The sequence below is a fragment of the Diorhabda carinulata genome, chromosome 3 (assembly GCF_026250575.1).
Source record: "Diorhabda carinulata isolate Delta chromosome 3, icDioCari1.1, whole genome shotgun sequence".
Taxonomy (NCBI): Eukaryota; Metazoa; Arthropoda; class Insecta; order Coleoptera; family Chrysomelidae; genus Diorhabda; species Diorhabda carinulata.
The window spans coordinates 20,085,407-20,104,439 of record NC_079462.1 but is presented as its reverse complement, the minus strand read 5'-3'; the positions used below and the strand labels follow the sequence as shown (position 1 = coordinate 20,104,439).

Sequence of the window (19,033 nt, the reverse complement as noted above, 5' to 3'; positions counted from 1 at the left end):
CTATTACTTCTCCACAAAGAGGGACATTTAAGATTCGGACTAACCAAACGCTACCTTTTACTTGTTATTTTACCCCCAATTATTTTATTTTTCTTCCAATAAAAAAAGTTATGTTTAAATTTATTATCGATAAGCCGAGTAAAATGACATTTTTTAAAAATCAATTCCAGCTACATCGATTTTTCGTTCCCAAAGCCCCCTATATACTAATTTTCATGAAAATCGTTGGAGCCGTTCACAAGATTTGATAAGGTATGGGATATAAGTATTTTTGAAGCATACTTTTCATCAACAAATATTTTACTATATTTTGATTTTACTCTAATGTAAATCAGTTAAAAACTCCATAAAAAAATTCAATAGCTTACAAATTCTAACAACACCTCGCTTTATTTTTTCTTTCTGCCATTCGTTAATATTTATCTCAACGCTCAAAACGTCTCATAAGCTATTCCACTTGGGTTTACCATTATAACGATCATGACTAATTGTAAGTGGAACAAGAAAGATCGTGGTCGTGAACGTGATTGTCGTGAGTGCTTATTGGAATGCACCCAGAGTGTTGACGAATTTCCTGTTTATGTGTATTGTACTTGGCTAGCAATAAATTTATCCGAACATTGAATCCATAACTAGAAGCATACCTGGAAGACTTGTTTAACACATGTTTAAGCTTCCGTTGGAAGAGAACTATAGCACCAGTGGTAGCTAGACCATTTTTGACACTTCAAAGACCGTAGTGTTTGAATTTATCTCACATAGCCAGATTTTATCTACAATATGTAGATATACCCTTTGCTGGAAAAGAGCAATGAAAAGTTTGTCAATACAACTGAATGACGAAAAGGCAATGAGCTTAGAACAAGTTCAAAATTATGAATATCTTGGGCTGCTTATCAAGTACGACGGTGACGAGGGAGGAAATCTGGAAGCGAGGAGAAGTAAGCAGTTGGAAGCGCTGATTGCGATAAAAAGATCCCAATAAATCTCCAGAAAAGCAAAGCTATATCGATACAACACAATAATAAGACAAACAGTGAGTTACGGAGGCGAAACGTGGATCCTTAACAAAGTAGAGAAAGAGAAGTTAGATATAAGGGAGAGAAAAATACTTAGAAAGATACTCTATTGCTGAGGAAAACAAATAATGGAATGAGGAATCTATTTGCAGACGCAGAACTAAGCAAAATAATAAAATCCAATAGAATAAAGTCGCTAGATCACATATAGAGAATGCCAGATTTTAGAGCAGCTATGATGAAAATAGAACAAGGAAGAACAAGAAAACGAGGAAAAGATGGTACGCAGAGGTAAGAAAGATAGGACTGGAAAACGAAAGCAAAAAATAGGAAATAGTGGAAGGGAATCACTCTCATGCTATGGGCCTAAAAGGCTGCGTGAAGCACCTATATATATATATATATATATATATATATATATATGTAGATGTGCTTTTTGAAACTATCCATTAGGTTACTTGAAATTAGGTCTATTCAAAATAAAATGAATGAATATTATAAAAACAAATTCTATATTAAAACAAAATTTAGATAATAATATGATTCCACCAAACTCTTAAACAATACAAATACCTATTACAAAAATCACAAATAGAAAATTGAAAAACTTACATTGTAATTCCAAATCCTTTTTATTCACAGCACAACATTAGAAAATATATAATATTCTTTATATCTATATGATAAATAAACGATTACAGAATTTATACAATGATCTGCACAAAGACAAAAAAAATCCAGTGCAAAATTTCTAAAAGGCAATGGTATTTGTCATTTACAAAAACAACAGTTTTGAAAAATAGGAAAATACTCATCATATTTTTCATTTCAATAAACTATTCTATTTTAAATAATTTTTCATTGCGAGAACAGAAAAATGGACTTGTCTATTAATTCAAGCGCCAGAGCAAAATAATATGTTCAGAGGTGTCCCCTGAATGTAAATCCAAGTGGGGCCTCCATCTTGAAAAATATTTTTTATCAGATATCTCACGAACCACGCATCGTACGACAAAAAATAATTTTTATAGATAATAATTTTTGACATCTATTTTATTTGAAACTTTTTTTGGTATAAAATTGGTGCAGAAATGAACATTTTCGGCATATTTTCTTTCTTTATTTCCGTAAAGGAAAAAATCTGCTGCGACTCACAAAGAAATAATATGTTAAGTTTATGGTGCTGATTGCTTAACAGAATTAGTATAAAAAATTCCGTTCTGGAGATTTTTCCCTCCAATATGAGCAAAGTTCTGGTCGGCCTACTGAAGTTGATGATGACCAAATCAAAGTCATAATTGAAGAGGATCGTCATATAACTGTTCGAGAGGTGGCGAAGGGGTTACGTGCAGTGTTGCCAGAGCTAGTACAATTGTACAATTTTAGTACATTTTAGTGTATTTAATACGCTAGTACATTTTTCCTTTTTTCTAATACATTTCCCCTGCGTTCGCAAATATAAAGTTATTTTATATTTTCGTTTAATAAAATAAACTAGAAATTGTACTAAATTGTAACAATAATTAGAAAACAGAGCCAAGTTGATTTACATTTAGATCGTGAGATTTTTGTACTGCATTGCTAATTTTATCGGTAAACTTTATATAAATTTTTCATCCTCAAAATAATAATTGACACAGTCTATAACATTTTTGGAGAAAAAATTTAATTTAAACTTATGTTTATACATCTTTCTATAATTTTATTAAATTTGTTTGAAGTTGGTACAATCTAGTACATTTTCTAGTTCAATTTTTACATTCAGCTTTTAAATTGTGGCCACACTGGTTACGTGTATCGCACACAATAAATTAAAAACAATTAAAATGTCTTGAGCTATTTAAGAAGCTTGATATTTGGGTACCTCACTAATTGAAAGAAATTTATCTAACACTTGCGATATTTACCTTAAACGAAATGACATCGACCCTTTTTTGGAAAGAATTATCACTGGTGATGAAAAATGAGTCATGTCCTGTAACATAGTTCGAAAGCGATCATGTAGCAAAATCGACGAACCAGTGTTTTGTAAGCTGTTTCCAAGGAACCACAAAGATCAATTCTAATGTTCACTGTCAACAATTAATGAAAATGGATGAATTAATCAAAGAAAAGAGGGCAGAGTTGTCAAATCGGAAAGGTTTAGTATTCCACCATGATAATACAAGGCCTCACACAACTTTGTCAAGTCGTTAGAAACTATTGGAGCTTGGCTGGAGTGATGTCACATCCCTCATATAGCCCTTATTTGGCACCATCTGATTACCATTTATTTAGAAGTCAGCAGAATTATTTGTTCAATCAAACTTTCACGGATGACGATGACCTTCAATCGCAGCTGGTTCAGTTTTTTACTGATAAGGACCAGAAATTTTATGAGCGCGGAATTATGAAGCTGAAAGAAAGGTGGCAAAAGTCATTGAGCAAAATAGAAAATATATAATTGATTAAAAACTATTCTTTGTTAAAAAAAAAGGATTTTATTAAGTTGTACTGCTATTTCGGGTCGTTCGGAATTTCCCCGTCTTAACATTCCAACAGTATTCAGGTATGTATAGGTAAATCTCAACAGTTTTTGTCTCCTCGTGACGCTAGTTTGGTTCCCTCACCTGTTTAGTATTGAAATTTTCGTAGATGCGTCAGTTTTTTTAGAGTAACATTTATAAAGTATAATATAAAATAGCATGATACAATCATAACGTTAATTATTATTATTAATAATAACAATTCTTGGTGTAGCGTAGTGTAGTATTGTTTTTCGCTACACAGACAATGTTTTATGATGGTACGTACCGTTTTCCCTTGTAAATAACATTAAAGATAAAATATCAGTAGTTCTCCATACTAATTATAATTTGAATTGATTCGATACACAGCTGTATTGACTTTTTTGTGTCACATATGCCATTTTATGCAATGTTTTTCGTATACAAAGAGCAATATTGCCATTGATAATGTACGAGATGCAAGTTTTTCCAAGCAGCAGCTCTTAAACTATAAATGTAACGAGAAAAAGTTTCCCATAAAATTTATAGGAAATTTCAGCTCAGTTACCGCCATTTTTAATTTATCATGAGCTGTTAACTATATATTTTTAGAGATATCTGATAAAACGTGTTTTTCAAGATGGAGGCTGACGCGGGCGCTCCCCATGACGCCCACTTGGATTTATATTCAGGAGACACCCTTGAACATATTCCAAAAAAACTTTGCAAAAAAGTACATGGCGCATGTCCTATAGGTCTTCACCTATATTTTGTGCACTTATATGCATTTCTGCTTCGAAGTCTTTATATTCAATGAAAAAACGTCATTGAAAAAACATCACAAATGTAGTCAGATCTACAGAGTGAGTTTTATGTATGGAACGCCTCAATTATCTCAGAAACGGCTTGTACAAATTTAATTTTGTGTACAACGGTTTTGTGATACGGCGGGTATTATGGTGGTATCTGTGTTTTTCGCTTTTCGAAATACTTATTATTTTTCATCTAATGTTTCCTATACCCAAATGCCAAAATTTCGGAGTTATAGCTACATTTGCGTTATCCACCGATGTTAAAATAATATATTTAGGTAGCTATGACTGCTACAATAACAGATTTGACGTTTCAATAAATTATTATTCTTGTTTATTGAAAAAGAACGAATTGATATTTTAATGATATTAGGATATGCGTAGAAATAATATCTTCAATAATTTATATTCTAACCGAAATCCCATAACAACATCTACTGTCAGTAAATTAGTAAAAAAGTTTAACAAAACTGGTACAGTAAAAGATTCATCCAAATAAGGGCGCAGAAAAAACTGCATCAACTGAAAACAAATCTTTAGATATTTGTGTCCAGTTAGAAGACGATCTACACTTGAGTACTAGACAAATATCCAGGAAATTTGATATTACGCAAACATCCGTAATGAGAATTTTAAAGAACTGTCAGATGACGATAATTGTGATAATTGTAGATACTGGTCAGGTAGATCTCTTTTTCATTGGGGATAACTTAAATGGTACGGCGTATTTAGATTAGATAGATATTTCCAAATCAAGTAAGTATTTTCAATTACATTTAAAGAAAACTTCCATTATTAAAAATTTTCAAGAACAATATCCAATACGATAATATTTGGCTACAAGAAGATGGTGCCTCACCTCACTATGCGTGTATGGTGAGGCAATACCTAAATAATGTGTTTCCCAGAAGATGGATTGGAAGGCGTGGTTTTATCGAATGGCCCCCGCGATCACCCGACATGAATCCTTTAGACCAGTTTCGTTAAACTTTTCAACTAACTTACTGACACCAGACCTTGATACGAGATTTGTATTAGCGCATAAATTATTAAAGAATATTCAAATTATTCAATCGTAGCCATCTAAATGTACAATATTTATTGTAACTCTATACTGTAAATGTAGCTATAACTCCGAAATTATGGCATTACATGATAAATAATAAGTATTTCTTAAAGATTTCTAAAAACACAAAATATTTAGGGTGATCTATTTCACATGACCCTTGCGCACAAAAATTTATAAAAATTGCAAAAAAAATTGTAAACTCATTCTGTATTTGGATACTAAAATTAAATTTACAATGTTCTGTATCACATACCAAACATATTGAAATAATAAATACAAATTTCTCACTGCCTCGGAAAACATCAAAATACTGAATAAAATTAATTTCTTAAATTCTATCGAATGTGTCAAGCAGTCTTTAAATACACTGGTTTCACCAATTGTACGACATTATGATTATTAATTATCGCTGATCAACTCTCAATCTACCCATGTCCTGTTCAATAGAATGTTTCGTTAAATTATAATTTCCACTAGATGCCCATTGAATTTTTTGATTACTCGACCCTGTAATGTTAGCATCGAGATCAATTATAGTCTAGGAAATGATGCATTTTGGCTCGCAATTTTTTTCGTTCTGCATGGATTTACTTGAAATTTTCACAAAAGGTAGGGAATAGCTCAAAGTTCATTTTCTGTCTATCTATCTTACCACCGTACGCCAAAACCTTGGGGGTGGTTGCCACCTCTTTTCGGGGGAGGAATTGTTTTTACATTCTGACCACAGAAATTGATGGAAAAAGTGATACTAAAAAAAATTTTCTATACGTTTTCTTCGTAAAACTAATATTTGCGTTTGAAAGTAACAGTTTTTCGACAAAAAACTCGACATTTTTAAAGTTTTTTTGCGAATAACTCGAAAAATTTGTGTTCTATCAAAAAAAACTGTAAAGATTAAAATTGTAGCTTTTAAAAAACCAAATAAAATCATTTTCTTATAATTTTTCTACGACTAACACGAACCGAGATACGGCATGTTAATGGTTAGTTTTTTTCGATAAATGCATAATTTGAAATATTTAAAGCCAAATAACGAGAAAACATTTTTCGAGGAAAATTCATAGAATGTTTTTTAAAGTATATAATTAGAGCTTTAAAATAAAGAAAAGTCTCTAGCTTGAAAATGGGGTGACTTATGATCAAAATAAGGTCGGTTCCAACTTTTTTTATGAAAAAATCCGTAAAAACAACCCCCTAACTACTCTCCTAATTAGAATATATATTCACTCTTCTGTGATTCTCTTAATATATGTATTATCAATACATTCAAGAAGTTTGACCTATTTAAAATGCATAATTTTAGAAAAATTGGAGTTTAAAGAGCAAACGGTTTTTTGCAATTTCGTATTTTTCACCGTTTACTTCAAAATACTAATAACTGATATTTTTCTGTGTGTAGATTTTGTACACAGTAAATATTTGGCGAGATATAGCCGTCTATTTACGAGCGAACACCACCTTATCCGAGCCCTTTAAACTCACACCATCTAAAAATTAAGGGATATTAAGGAATTTAACTCATATAGTCTTGAAGCTCTTGAAAAGCCCTACAAAATCAAATTAATACGCAGCTCAACAAGTTAAAGGTTTGAAAGCTTTTCTCGAGCAGATGCGGTATGAACATTTCGTCAAAGCCACAACAAGAAACAGTGTAGTGAAGCTATCTTCCATTCTGCCCATTGTTGATGGCTTAGACAAACAACAAAAAGATGCTATTATCAAATTCAACAGTGGCCTCGAAATAAAAACATCCGAGCAACAGATTGGAGACGGGATTTTAATGAAGGTTTATTATACCCCGTACGGATGAATAACATGCCCGCACCCGTTGAAAAATGATCTTTTGTAATGCAAAAAAGGGCGTGGCACTTTATGCGGGTACAGAAAACTTAAATTGTACTACAATTCCACTTGTTATGGGTGCTCGGATGAAGACTGCAATTGAAGAGGACGAAGACGACATCGACTTCGATGAAGAGAAAATTAATGGGCCAGATTTGAATTTCATTATATATAATGAATGACTATGTATGTAAATATATGTTTTAATAAATTTTTTCTATGGAATTCTACTTTTTTTCTATTTAGGTCAATTAAATTGCTATGTTATTAAGGGTAGTTTTTAAAGGTTGAATTATGATGAAATTGTTTCCTATAGCATAAAACAAATCCTTTTTCAACTAATCCAAATCCAAATTTTACTCATGTTAACATTTAAAATGTTATTTTATGATTTTTCAGTTTTCACTCTAAAAAACGAAAAGCGTCGAACGGCACATCCAAATTTTTGTACAAATCGATGCCAGACGAAAAAATTGCAAGATTTTGCCTTATTTCGAAATTTATTTCCTGGACTATTAGTATAAAAGCAAGACCGAGGAAATTTACTCGATTTCTTAACTCTATTAAAAAGATTTTTAGTGCCAAAACTTGTTTTTTCTTTTTAAATTATGATTTCACAAACTTACATCGCGTTTATATTTTGTACATATTTTTTACAATTAGAATATCCAAGCTTATCGTCTTTAATTTCACAAATTAAGGAGCAAAAGCAAATAAAGAAAATAAAAGAAAAAGTAGACTTATGGATAAAGACAATAGAAGATCTTAGATTGGAAGTGAATATCAAGAAATGCGAAAGAATGGTAATAAATCAAAAAAGAGGAGATGGTAAAGATTTAAAAATGAAAGGATCAAGAACAGATAAAGTGACCAATTTTGAATATCTGTGAGTAATTTTCACAGAAGATGGAAAAAGAGATATAGCGAACAATGTAAGAAAAACAAATAAGACAATTTTCGGGAAAAACAAATAAGAGAAGACAAAAACAAATGTATACAATTTGATAACTGTTCCCACGTTAATAATACATGTATATGGAAATGAACAAAAAAATACAGAGTAGAATAGTAGCAGCATTATGAAGCAACTGAGAAAAATAGCAGGAAAACGAGGTTGGGTAGATTGCGAAATGAGGTAATTTTAGACAAGTTCAAACAAGAACCAATAGGAAACAAAATAGTTAAAAGATGTTTAAACCAATACGGATACATAAAAAGTGAAACACCACAAAGTCTAACAAGAGGAGAGTGATAGAAGCAAAAAAATGAAATAAAAGAAAACTTCGTCTACAACAAGTAGCAAAGGGGAAAGACAAGGGAAAACAATACAGCAGATGAATAGAGTAGCAAAGGATTGGAAAGAGAGAAAAAATGGATGGAAGAAGAATGAAAATTAACATCTCAAAACTCTCACGCTCGAAATTTAAACTGATACGGATACAAACAAAAAAAACACCACAAAGCCTAATAGTAAAAGTGACGGAATCAAAACGATATTAGAAAAGAACGAAAAACTTGGCTACAACAAGTAGTAAAGAAGGAAGACAAGGGAAAACAATATAACAGATGAATGAAGTAGCAAAGGATCGGAAAGAGTGGAAAAAATGGATAGAAGGGGGATGAAAACTAAAGTCCCAAAATTCTCACCCTCGAAATTTGAACTGATACGTATACATAAAAAGAGAAACACCACAAAGCCTAACAAGAGAAAAGTGACAGAAGCAAAATGATATAAGAAAAGAAGGAAAAAATCTTGGCTACAAGTAGCAGCGGGGAAAGACAAGGAAAAACAATACAGCATATTAATAGAGTAGCAAAAGATTGGAAAGAGAGAAAAAATGGATGGAAGAAGAATGAAAACTAAAATCCCAAAACTCGCACGAAATTTGAACTGATACGGATACAAAGAGAAGCATCACAAAGCCTAATAAGAAAAGTGACAGAAGCAAAACGATTTAAGAGGAGACGAAAAGAAAAACTTGGTTACGAAAAGTAACAAAGGGAGAAGACAAGCAGATGAATGAAGTAGCAAAGGATCGAAAAGAGTGGAAAAAATTAATGGAAGGAGAATGAAAACAAAAAAAATGTACAATTAGAATACCTCAGCTTACTGCTTTTTAATTAAAACATAATTAGCAAAAGCAAATGCGGGTTACAGACAAATCCTCACTTCCACTATAATCTGGCTAAGTGAAATGGGACTCTAGTAGAATATAAAATTTATTATAATTTATTTTCACGTTGGTGAAAAAAATTACATTGATTTTCCAATGTTCCAGGTAACATACTGGTCTCATGTATTTATACGAAATAATTTTACAAGTACTATTGCTTGTATATATACGTACAGGAAAATAAATATACAATTTTGACATCACGTTTTCCCTTATATTAGGTTCCACCATTAACGGCCGGTTTCATAATACATTTAAGGGAAGCTTTAAATTTAAATTTTTCATTAAATGAAGCCGCGTGTTTCATAATTGACATTTAGCCTAAATGTTCTTTTAATTTGAACTTTGAGGTAAAGTCAGAAATGTTTCTCTTTAGCACATAAAAGTCTCCTTTAGCGACAAACGTCAAATCAAACATATGCTATGTTTGAAGTCTAAGCTGAACCAGTTAACAAGTTTTTGAAAAGGTTTGGGAATTTTTTTAAACTATTTTACATCACATCAAATACCTTATATTATCTAAATTTCTCCATAAGTTTCGTTGGTGTCGATTACACGGGCCAAAAAAAATTTTTTTTTGCTGTTTAAGAACTTAGTGATTTTACAATGTTTGTTTTTTGCGCCCAATCAATGTCGGTTTTCGCGCGCTATTCGTGTAGAAAGAGAAATAAGAGGTCGTGAGAGGAGTGTTTCATGCATCGCTCGTTATGTATGAAATTTGGTGTTTGAATATTACATAGAACTAACGTCTTTCATATCATTTTTCACTATATCAATCTGTGGAAAATGGCTATAAGGAGGTGTTTTGTTATATTTGCGGCCAATTTATTAAAGTGAGAGAGAAAAAGTATGATTCGAGTACAAATTCAAAGATTTGCGAGGCATATCAAGCTTAGTTTAATCTACAAGTCAAAAATCTATATTTGAGGGTTAATACGTTGACTGCCATGGCAAGGTTCAGAATTCCGTTTCAAATAACAATTTGATTTAATTACATTATATTATTAAAAACTCAAATTCTAGTGCATAGTTATCATGAAACACATAAAAAATGTGTTTTTTTTAATTATCTCGTAGTTAGCTTCTGTAACATAAATCTCTTCGCGGAAGGAAACTACGAGTTAATTCGTACGCAGATACGCACAGATACGATTCGACCTGTCGCTTCTCTAAAGCTAAATCATATATATCCGTTCATATTCGTCAGTAATATCTCAAATATTGTCGAGTGCATTACATTTACGTCTTTCTTGAGTGTTTTGTTTTATAATTATTATTATAATTAAATTATCAATAATCCAATATGGATAAGAAAAGTCCACTGACTCAAAATGATATCTGAGTGATTCCGTATTTGACGGAATTTTTGACGAGGATGGTAACGACAGTAGCGATTATGAACCTTCTGATAATTCAAGTGAAGATGAAGTCGTCTCCGAACCTGAAGTTGATCCCGAATCTAAAGATAATGTCGATGATTCCCAAGCAACATCAAATGCGAAAGATAATTTGTGGACAGAAATTGAACAAAATCCTGAATTATTTATTTTCCAAGAAAATGTTGGTGTGAAATTGGATACGACAAATTTTACAGTACAAACGCTGGTGGACTTATTTTTTTTGGATGAATTTTTTACATTACTTGTGGAACAAACTCATTTATATGCTGCGCAAGAAATTGAAAAACGGAATGAAATGAAAAAATCTAATAGGTTATCCAATTGGCAAGACGTCAGTGTTGCGGAGATGAAAGTTTTTATTGGACTTTTGTTGCAAATGGTACCTTGTACTTTTCCATAAATTGAATGTAAATTTTTGGCGTTCACATATAAGTCGAAAGCGATTCCAGTTGTTACTTTGTTATTTTCATTTGGTTGATAACTTAATACTATCTGCCGACAGATTATACAAGGTGAGACCAATACTAAATCATTTCAATAATATTATGCGTGAAAAATATGTATCCGATAAAAATCTTTGTATTGATGAATCCATAATGCTGTGGCGGGGAAAATTGCTTTTCCGCCAATATATAAAAAAATAAAAAACACAAATATGGTATCAAACCTATATGAACTATGTGAGTTCGACAAAGCCATGTCGTATATGTACCCAAGCAAAAAAACGCAGAAAAACGCCTTATTTCTGTCCAGCATGTAAAGAAAAGCCAGACCTTTGTGTGGAGGATTGCTTTAAGAAGTTACACAAACAATAAAATATTATTTTATTTCGTGAACTAATTTTTATAATTATATTTTTTGTTCGTTTTTTTAATAAATTTTGTGTTCATGCAAGCCAGCATTGATTTTTTTACTTTTCCCAGAAGCCATCTACCGATATTAGCACTTATATATTCCGAGTTTAATCGTAGCTGCACAAAAATGGCAAGTAAACACCGGACGAGTTATTTCGTAGTTGGCAGTCAACGTGTTAATAAGAGAAACTTCTACCGAACATGACAAAAAAAGTAAAAAAAATCATTTTTAAATTTCTTTACTCCATTTTAAAACTGTTAATTTTCGATTTGTTTTAATAAATCATCTCTTTATGGATTTTCTGAGTACTTTCATACGGTGTTATAGTTTTTAAAAAGTAACAAAGTCATCGTATTTTTGGAAAATAAATTGGAATTTAAATAATTGAGAGAACAAGGAAAATGAGGTGAGCAAGTGAAGATATATATATATATATATATATATATATATATATATATATATATATATATATATATATATCATTCATATAGTTGATATTACAAATAAAAAGGTTTATGACACAGCTAGAATAGCTACTTCCAACCCATGCGAAGAAAAAAATATATGGACATAGATAAAAAAGTACAAATTGTATCTGATACTCGGCTTCGGTTTCGTAGCATAGTAGCTCGTTAGCCAGGTTCCATTCACGACAAGATAAATACTCAATAACAGTGCTTCTAATGGGTGACAGCAAATATTGGCGGTTACCACGTGTCATTAGATGGCGCTGAATTTGGCTTCTATAACGGTGAACAACAATACAATCTCTGAGGTTGTTTGATGATATTTAGTTTTTTTAATGTGTTTTCAGTGATTTTGGCGAGATTTTCTCTATTTTTGCAATTTGAGAATTGGTCTAAAGATGATAAAACTTCAAGTAACCTTTTCTAACAGCATGCAATATAATGGAGTCAGAAGCAGACTATTAAAAGAAAGTGAAGCGGTTTTTTAAGTTTTTTATGTGGCTTAAAAGGAACAAAAATCATTAAAGTTTGTGTCTACTGATATCAGGTCTAACATCCCAGCCTCATCAGACCACAATTAATCTGAATGATGAAGTTAAAGATTAGAAATGCAATTATTCATGTGAGTACGGGAGGAAGAGACTTAAATATATATACGAAACTACCAAAAAAGTGCAAGAGTTTTATTGGCCACTAGAATGGGATTTTAACGAGCAGTACATTTATAACACTACAAATTTTTCTTTTTACCTTAGAAAAGCACTTTAAACAGGTATATTATTCTACAGTTTAGATTAAAATTTCAAATAACACTTTCTATTTCTTATAAAACAAAACTAATTCGTATTCTGTGTTTATTGAAGTTTGAATGAAAATCAACAGACGCCGCCTACTTCGTATTTTTCGTTAATCGTAATCAGACATATCTCATGAAAAAATTGGAAAACGTGAATGCAAACACTGAAAATTTATACGATAAATATATTATGAGAACAAGGACCGTCGTAGAAATAAAAATTGTTCGTCTATAATATAACAGATTTAATAATTGCGATTAAAAATGATAAGAAAATCATTGAATAGAAAAACTGAACAGAAAAATGGAATTTAATAATTAAATTGGCAAATATAGCACACCACCAAAGATCAAGCCAAAAAAAATGTTAGCGACCAATAACACTCACTTCTGCGTTTCATTTTATTTCTTTTTCTAACGACACATATTGGAAAATGAGAGTATTGTCAGCCTTCTTTCAACGTCATAAAGGAGCCTTTACTTGAGACACCGTTACAAATTTATTATCGGACCAATTCACTTTAACAACTTAGTTAAAGGGCCTTTTAATTTGAAGGAACTTTTAGTTAAAGTGCTAGTTAGGATGGGATTATGAAACCGGTCGTAAACATTAGATCATAATTGACTCTAACCAGTTTACGAAAAATGAATTTTGATATATTCGCTTATCTCAAGCAACAACGAACAGATTCGATTAAATTGATAGTTGTTTTGGAAAACTTTGTAAATTAAACTAAGGAATAAACAAAATTGTACGTGTAACATTAGAAAGAGACTGTCGCTCAATAACATATGAAAATGAACTGTGAACAAAATAATAAGATAAATAAAATTATTAAGTTATTAGGAAATTCGCTTCGCTGGCATGCAATGTTTAATAATTTGAATACATCGTTTAATATAAAATACATGGTGTTTTACAACTGATGAAATAGAACAATTTTGCCCCGAAATTATTTTATTAAAAATTAACAAGCACGTAAAGCAGTCTTATAAAAACCTAACTTCTTGCACATGTTGTTTTTTTAAAGACAGATCACTTCGATTAGCAATAATGAGAAAATCAGTCACACGTCAATGTAATAAATTTTGTCACACAATACGAAAACAGGAATGTATATTTGCTTTAAAACATACTATAACCTGATCAAACTAACATGGATCAAGTTTGATTTTCAATAGAGCGGCAATTTAACCCTCAATTTTTTGAGCGATTATTTTATTTTGTGCGATTACACGATATAAAACTTAATAAACTCCTGGACCAAATTCACACACCACTCGTGTTTTTCTCCATATTCTTTATTTATCGATAACTTACTGTACGATAAGTAGACTATAGAGCTTGTTTGACAGTGACAGTTGTTATTTAAGTTAACTACAATATCATATAATTGACAGTATAATTGACTAAAACTGTGTTGACATTTGCTTAAACCAGTATTCGCCCAAAGTTAATCTGATTGACTATTAAAAATTAATGATTGAAAATCATAATCAGAAAATTTTATCAAGATTAATTAATCATAATCTTCAATCGTGAATTTGATTAACTATTCACTACTTATTTATTTATTTAATTTATTGGAAGAGCAACACTATCAGCTTATGCAATACATAAAAATGCTACTTCAAAAGCAGTAATAAATGGACCAAAATGGAATTCTGTATAAGAAAACAATTAATTTAAAATGTAAACATTCGAGTGAAACTAGTAAATATGCAGCCGTTGCAGTTCTGTGTTACCCAAGATTTAAAAAAAAGTGGCTAGTATGTCTGACTGCCGCTGATCAAACGAAGTGTATAAACATTTTTAAATCAGTCGTAAGGAAGGAAATATCAGAAATCCTAGAGCTTTTAACAGTCAACACTGCAGCCAATAATACACACCACCAAGAAGACGAGTTTTTTTATTTTAATTCTGACTCTGGCAGTGAAGCGGAATCAATTGATGCTAAAAAGAGAGCAGATATGATCATTTAAATTTTTTTTGCCGACGGAAGCCAAGAACGAGAGCTCCTACAAAGTTATCCTGTTATAGGCAAAGTGTTTCTTAAGAACCATACACCAATGCCGTCCTCTGGCTCGGTAGAAAGAATGATTTCTTTTGCAACTATGCTAAATAAACCTAGGTCACACAAATTATCTGAAGACTTATTAAAAAAAAAATAACTATGAAATGTAACTTGAGCATCAAGAAACCAGAGATGTAAAGATCGGAGGTTAGTTGATTGAAAATATTCTTCAAAATTAAAATTTAGTGTGTATGAACGTTAGAAATTAATTTTTTGTTCGAATAATTAATAAAAATATTTTAAGAAATGTGTTTCATTATTTTCCATCATTTCTTCTGTATAGAATCAATAACATTGATGGATGTATTAATTTATAATCAAGTTAATCAATTAATGATTAACGTCAATAATCATGATTAAGATTACTTTTTTAATCGTGGTTATTCTAATCAAGATTAATGTGATCTGATTAAAATTAATCAAATTAATTAATTGATTGAAAAATTAATGCAACAGCATCGACTCTTCTGAATGAATGATATTCAGTGAGATATGTCGCTGGTTTGTTAGGACATCATTCCAGCATCAGTCGCCTAGTGAGGCGACATAATGAAACGGATTTCTACCGTCGAAGACCAGGAGAACGGTGAAAACGTTCCACTAATCAAATTGATGATTGTTTTTTGACACAACGTGCTCTCAGTAACAGGAGAGTCACCAGCAATCTGCTAAAAAATGAATTGTCAGATGTTTGAAATATTGGTATATCGTCTTGAACGGTTAGAAGACGTTTTGCATGAAGCATGGTTAAGCAACAGAAAACCAGCCAAAAAAATCCTTGCTTACCAGAGAACACAAAGTTCAGAGATTAAATTTTGCATGACTACATCCAAATTGGACCATCAATGATTGGAAACGGGTTGTTTTCCGATGAAACTAGAGTTAGCCTTAAAGCTCTAGATGGACGTGACTGTCTGGCGAAGGCAAGGAGAAAGGTTTGCCGGCTGTAATATCTCTCCTAAAGTACCTTTTGGTGGTGGCTCTAAAATATTTTGGGAAGAAATATGCTTCGATGCTCGTACGGAATTAGTTTCCATACGTTCGAGGTCTGTAAATACCCAGACATGTAATGTAATGCCTGTTGCTCCTTTTGTTCGACCTAATCTTTTATTCATGTAGGACAAAGCTGGTCCCCACGTGGCTAGGCAGGGTATTGGCTACTAAAATGATGTCAATATCACTTTATTAGAGTGACCACCTAACAGTCCTGATAAAAATCCTATAGAACATCTATGGGAAAATCTCAAAAAGAGGATGGAAGTCACAGTCCCCTTAATCACAAGTAACTCATAGAGGGCGCTATTGAAGAATGGGAGAATATACCGCAAGCTTTTGTTGAACATTTGATATCAAGGATGCCACGATACAGTGATAAGAAATAAAAATTATTAAATTAAATTAAATATAAAAATTATTATTATTATTATTATTATTATTATTATTATTATTATTATATTATATTAGTATTATTAGGGTTGAGCCATATGCATTTATTCTCTTCTACTGATGGAGGTATGATAGCTTATTTATGCATATAACAAACTTTTATGGAAAAAATAAGGCATATAAAGGTCATGTTAAGGTCATGATCGACTAACTTGTAAGTTTTCACTATTATTCCAATGTAACTTAGTTTAATTGTGCTTATGTTGTAAATGTTTAGATTAATTGAAATTGAGCGTTAATTTTGTCCAGGAGTTTATCATAAGATTAATAAATAATGTCAATTTTGTCTTTGATAACCAAAAAATTATATAGAAACAATGTAGTTATTTATTGGATCAAATATAAATCAAATAACGTCCAGGCAATAAAAAACATTAGTAGTTATGAAAGTGATGAGAAATAAAGTTAAAAAACTAACTGAAAATATTTTGAAAAATTTTGATAGGTATTAATTTTTTATGTTATATCCTATAACTTAAATATTTCAAGGAAGACTACATTGAAAAATCGAATAAATTGTATCAAAATAGGTAAGGACTGAAGTCATATTTCTTCAAGTGATTTGTATCACTATATTTTTTCAGGTCTTGAAAAATGTTTGTTCCTGTTACTAATATTTTTCATCTCAAGCTGATATTACTTTGGTATTAATTTTATTTGTTTTTGTAAATCTTATATGCATCAAATACCCAACATAACAATTGGCCTCTTACATTTTCTGTCAAATACATATCCTATTTAAGTAATTATTGTGGCCCAGTAATTACCACAAAAAATAAATACACAGTATTTTGTCAATCTATTCGAGTCTATTTAGATAGAAAAATTATATTTATATATTTCTTCCCCTACTGCCTCCTAGAGTTATAATATTTGTTCAAATTATATTGTGGTCATATTTCCTTACAATTGCTGGTAAGTTGAGTTTTTCTAATATATCTTTTTACTTTGCGGTACATTTTCTGATCAATTTGTGAACAGAACAGCCTCTTTTTGCTCAGATTCTATCTTTGTGTTTCTTTCTTAGTTCTCCACCGCATTTTTTTTTCTTCTTTAATTCATTTTTGTTCATAGATTTATAAAGGTTAGATTACCAGGTCAAAACACCCCTACCGACCACCGATTCATCAATAGACCATGAATGAGATCTTGAAAACCTAGCTGTTCCTTAACTGTAGTGCATGGAAGTCTGGAGTAGGTATTTTTACCATATAATTGGTTTGTTCCGTTTTTTAATGATTGTAGCAATTTATATTGATTCAAAAGATCATGTTCAGGGATCACATCATTAATTAAATTAAGGTGCTTCCAGTTACTTCAGTTTTTAAATGAATTCAATTTTTATTTCACCAAAAATTCAGTGGTGTCCAATTAGTTATAAATTGTTTACTCCTTCTTAGTATTAGTTATATATAATTGAGCTGAAGCCAAATACCACTTCCAAATGAAGAGTTTTTAACTGAAGACTTGATTTTACAGCTATAGAGAGTTATTAAAAATCTATTTAATAAATTCAGAATGTTGGAAATAAGTTTAGTGCTTTAATTAACTAGAAATAAGAGTGTTTCTTTGATTTTAAAAATTATTCCTCCATAGGAGTAAATCTCTTTGTATCGAAAAAATAACCAGACAGTACTGTATAAATCAGTAATAAAATATAATACTGTTATTAAACATTTTCCATCCATGTTAGCTAAGGTTATATTTGAAATAATATTTGTTAAATATTACTAATCATGTGGCTTTAGAATATCAATTTTTTTTTGTTTTAAACTCAGTTCCAAGATATGCTGCTGTAGCTCGAAAGATAATAACTTGGTTTATACGTGAACGTCAAGTAAAACAGAATATATCATTTCAAATACTGATACGCTGTTTTCTATAACTACACCTAGACTTACCATTATACTATCCGTTATCTTTAGGGACACTTTAACAGTTTACCCACATGCCAGGAATATAAATGTCAGTGAAGTGGTAATAAACAGTGTGTTTAGTATTAATATCATCACTAGTTTCAGAAATTCGAATTTAATTATTTCAAATATTCACAAGTTTGAAAGTCTTGGAGTAGAAGGAGATACTGAGCCTGCAAAGTTTCTATTATTAATATAACCTGCAATTTGATACATCCAGTCAGCTAACAAGTTCTGTCAGACACAAAAATATTGTTGTAGATATGCAGGAATAATATGTCAGATAATACAATCATAACAAATATGAAGATATTTACTAAAACCACACAATTAGTACTGTTACTCTGTATAAAGCACAAAATATTTCACTCAATACCGTGAGCAAATATCATAACCAAACCTGGTTCAACCATCATATCTTCACCCATATGTCTATTGTCACAGGCTAAAACCAAAACTGCTTGTTTACCAGGTACTCTCTTACATACATAGTTCTCATATTGCCTACGATTATTTTGCCTGGTTTCCAGAGAACACAAACCTGGGGGCCATCTACGTTCGTGACAGTTTTCCATTAAGTCATCGAGAATATGTGGTGGACATCCCATTTCTGTTAATGTCCTTTTTATCATTCTCTACACAAATAAGATAATTATGTATTCTTACCTCAAATTTT

General features: G+C 31.2%; 1 protein-coding gene across 1 annotated transcript in view; it reads right to left on the bottom strand.

Moving 5' to 3' along the window:
* Window positions 1-1,512: 1,512 nt before the first annotated feature.
* The window catches only part of LOC130891526 (E3 ubiquitin-protein ligase NRDP1), a 21,433-nt gene continuing 3,912 nt past the window's right edge, over window positions 1,513-19,033 (bottom strand). The window contains exon 6 of the mRNA XM_057796337.1: window positions 1,513-18,992. Within this exon, the coding sequence (XP_057652320.1) occupies window positions 18,723-18,992 (270 nt within the window). The 3' untranslated portion in view covers window positions 1,513-18,722. The remainder of the gene's footprint in view (window positions 18,993-19,033) is intronic.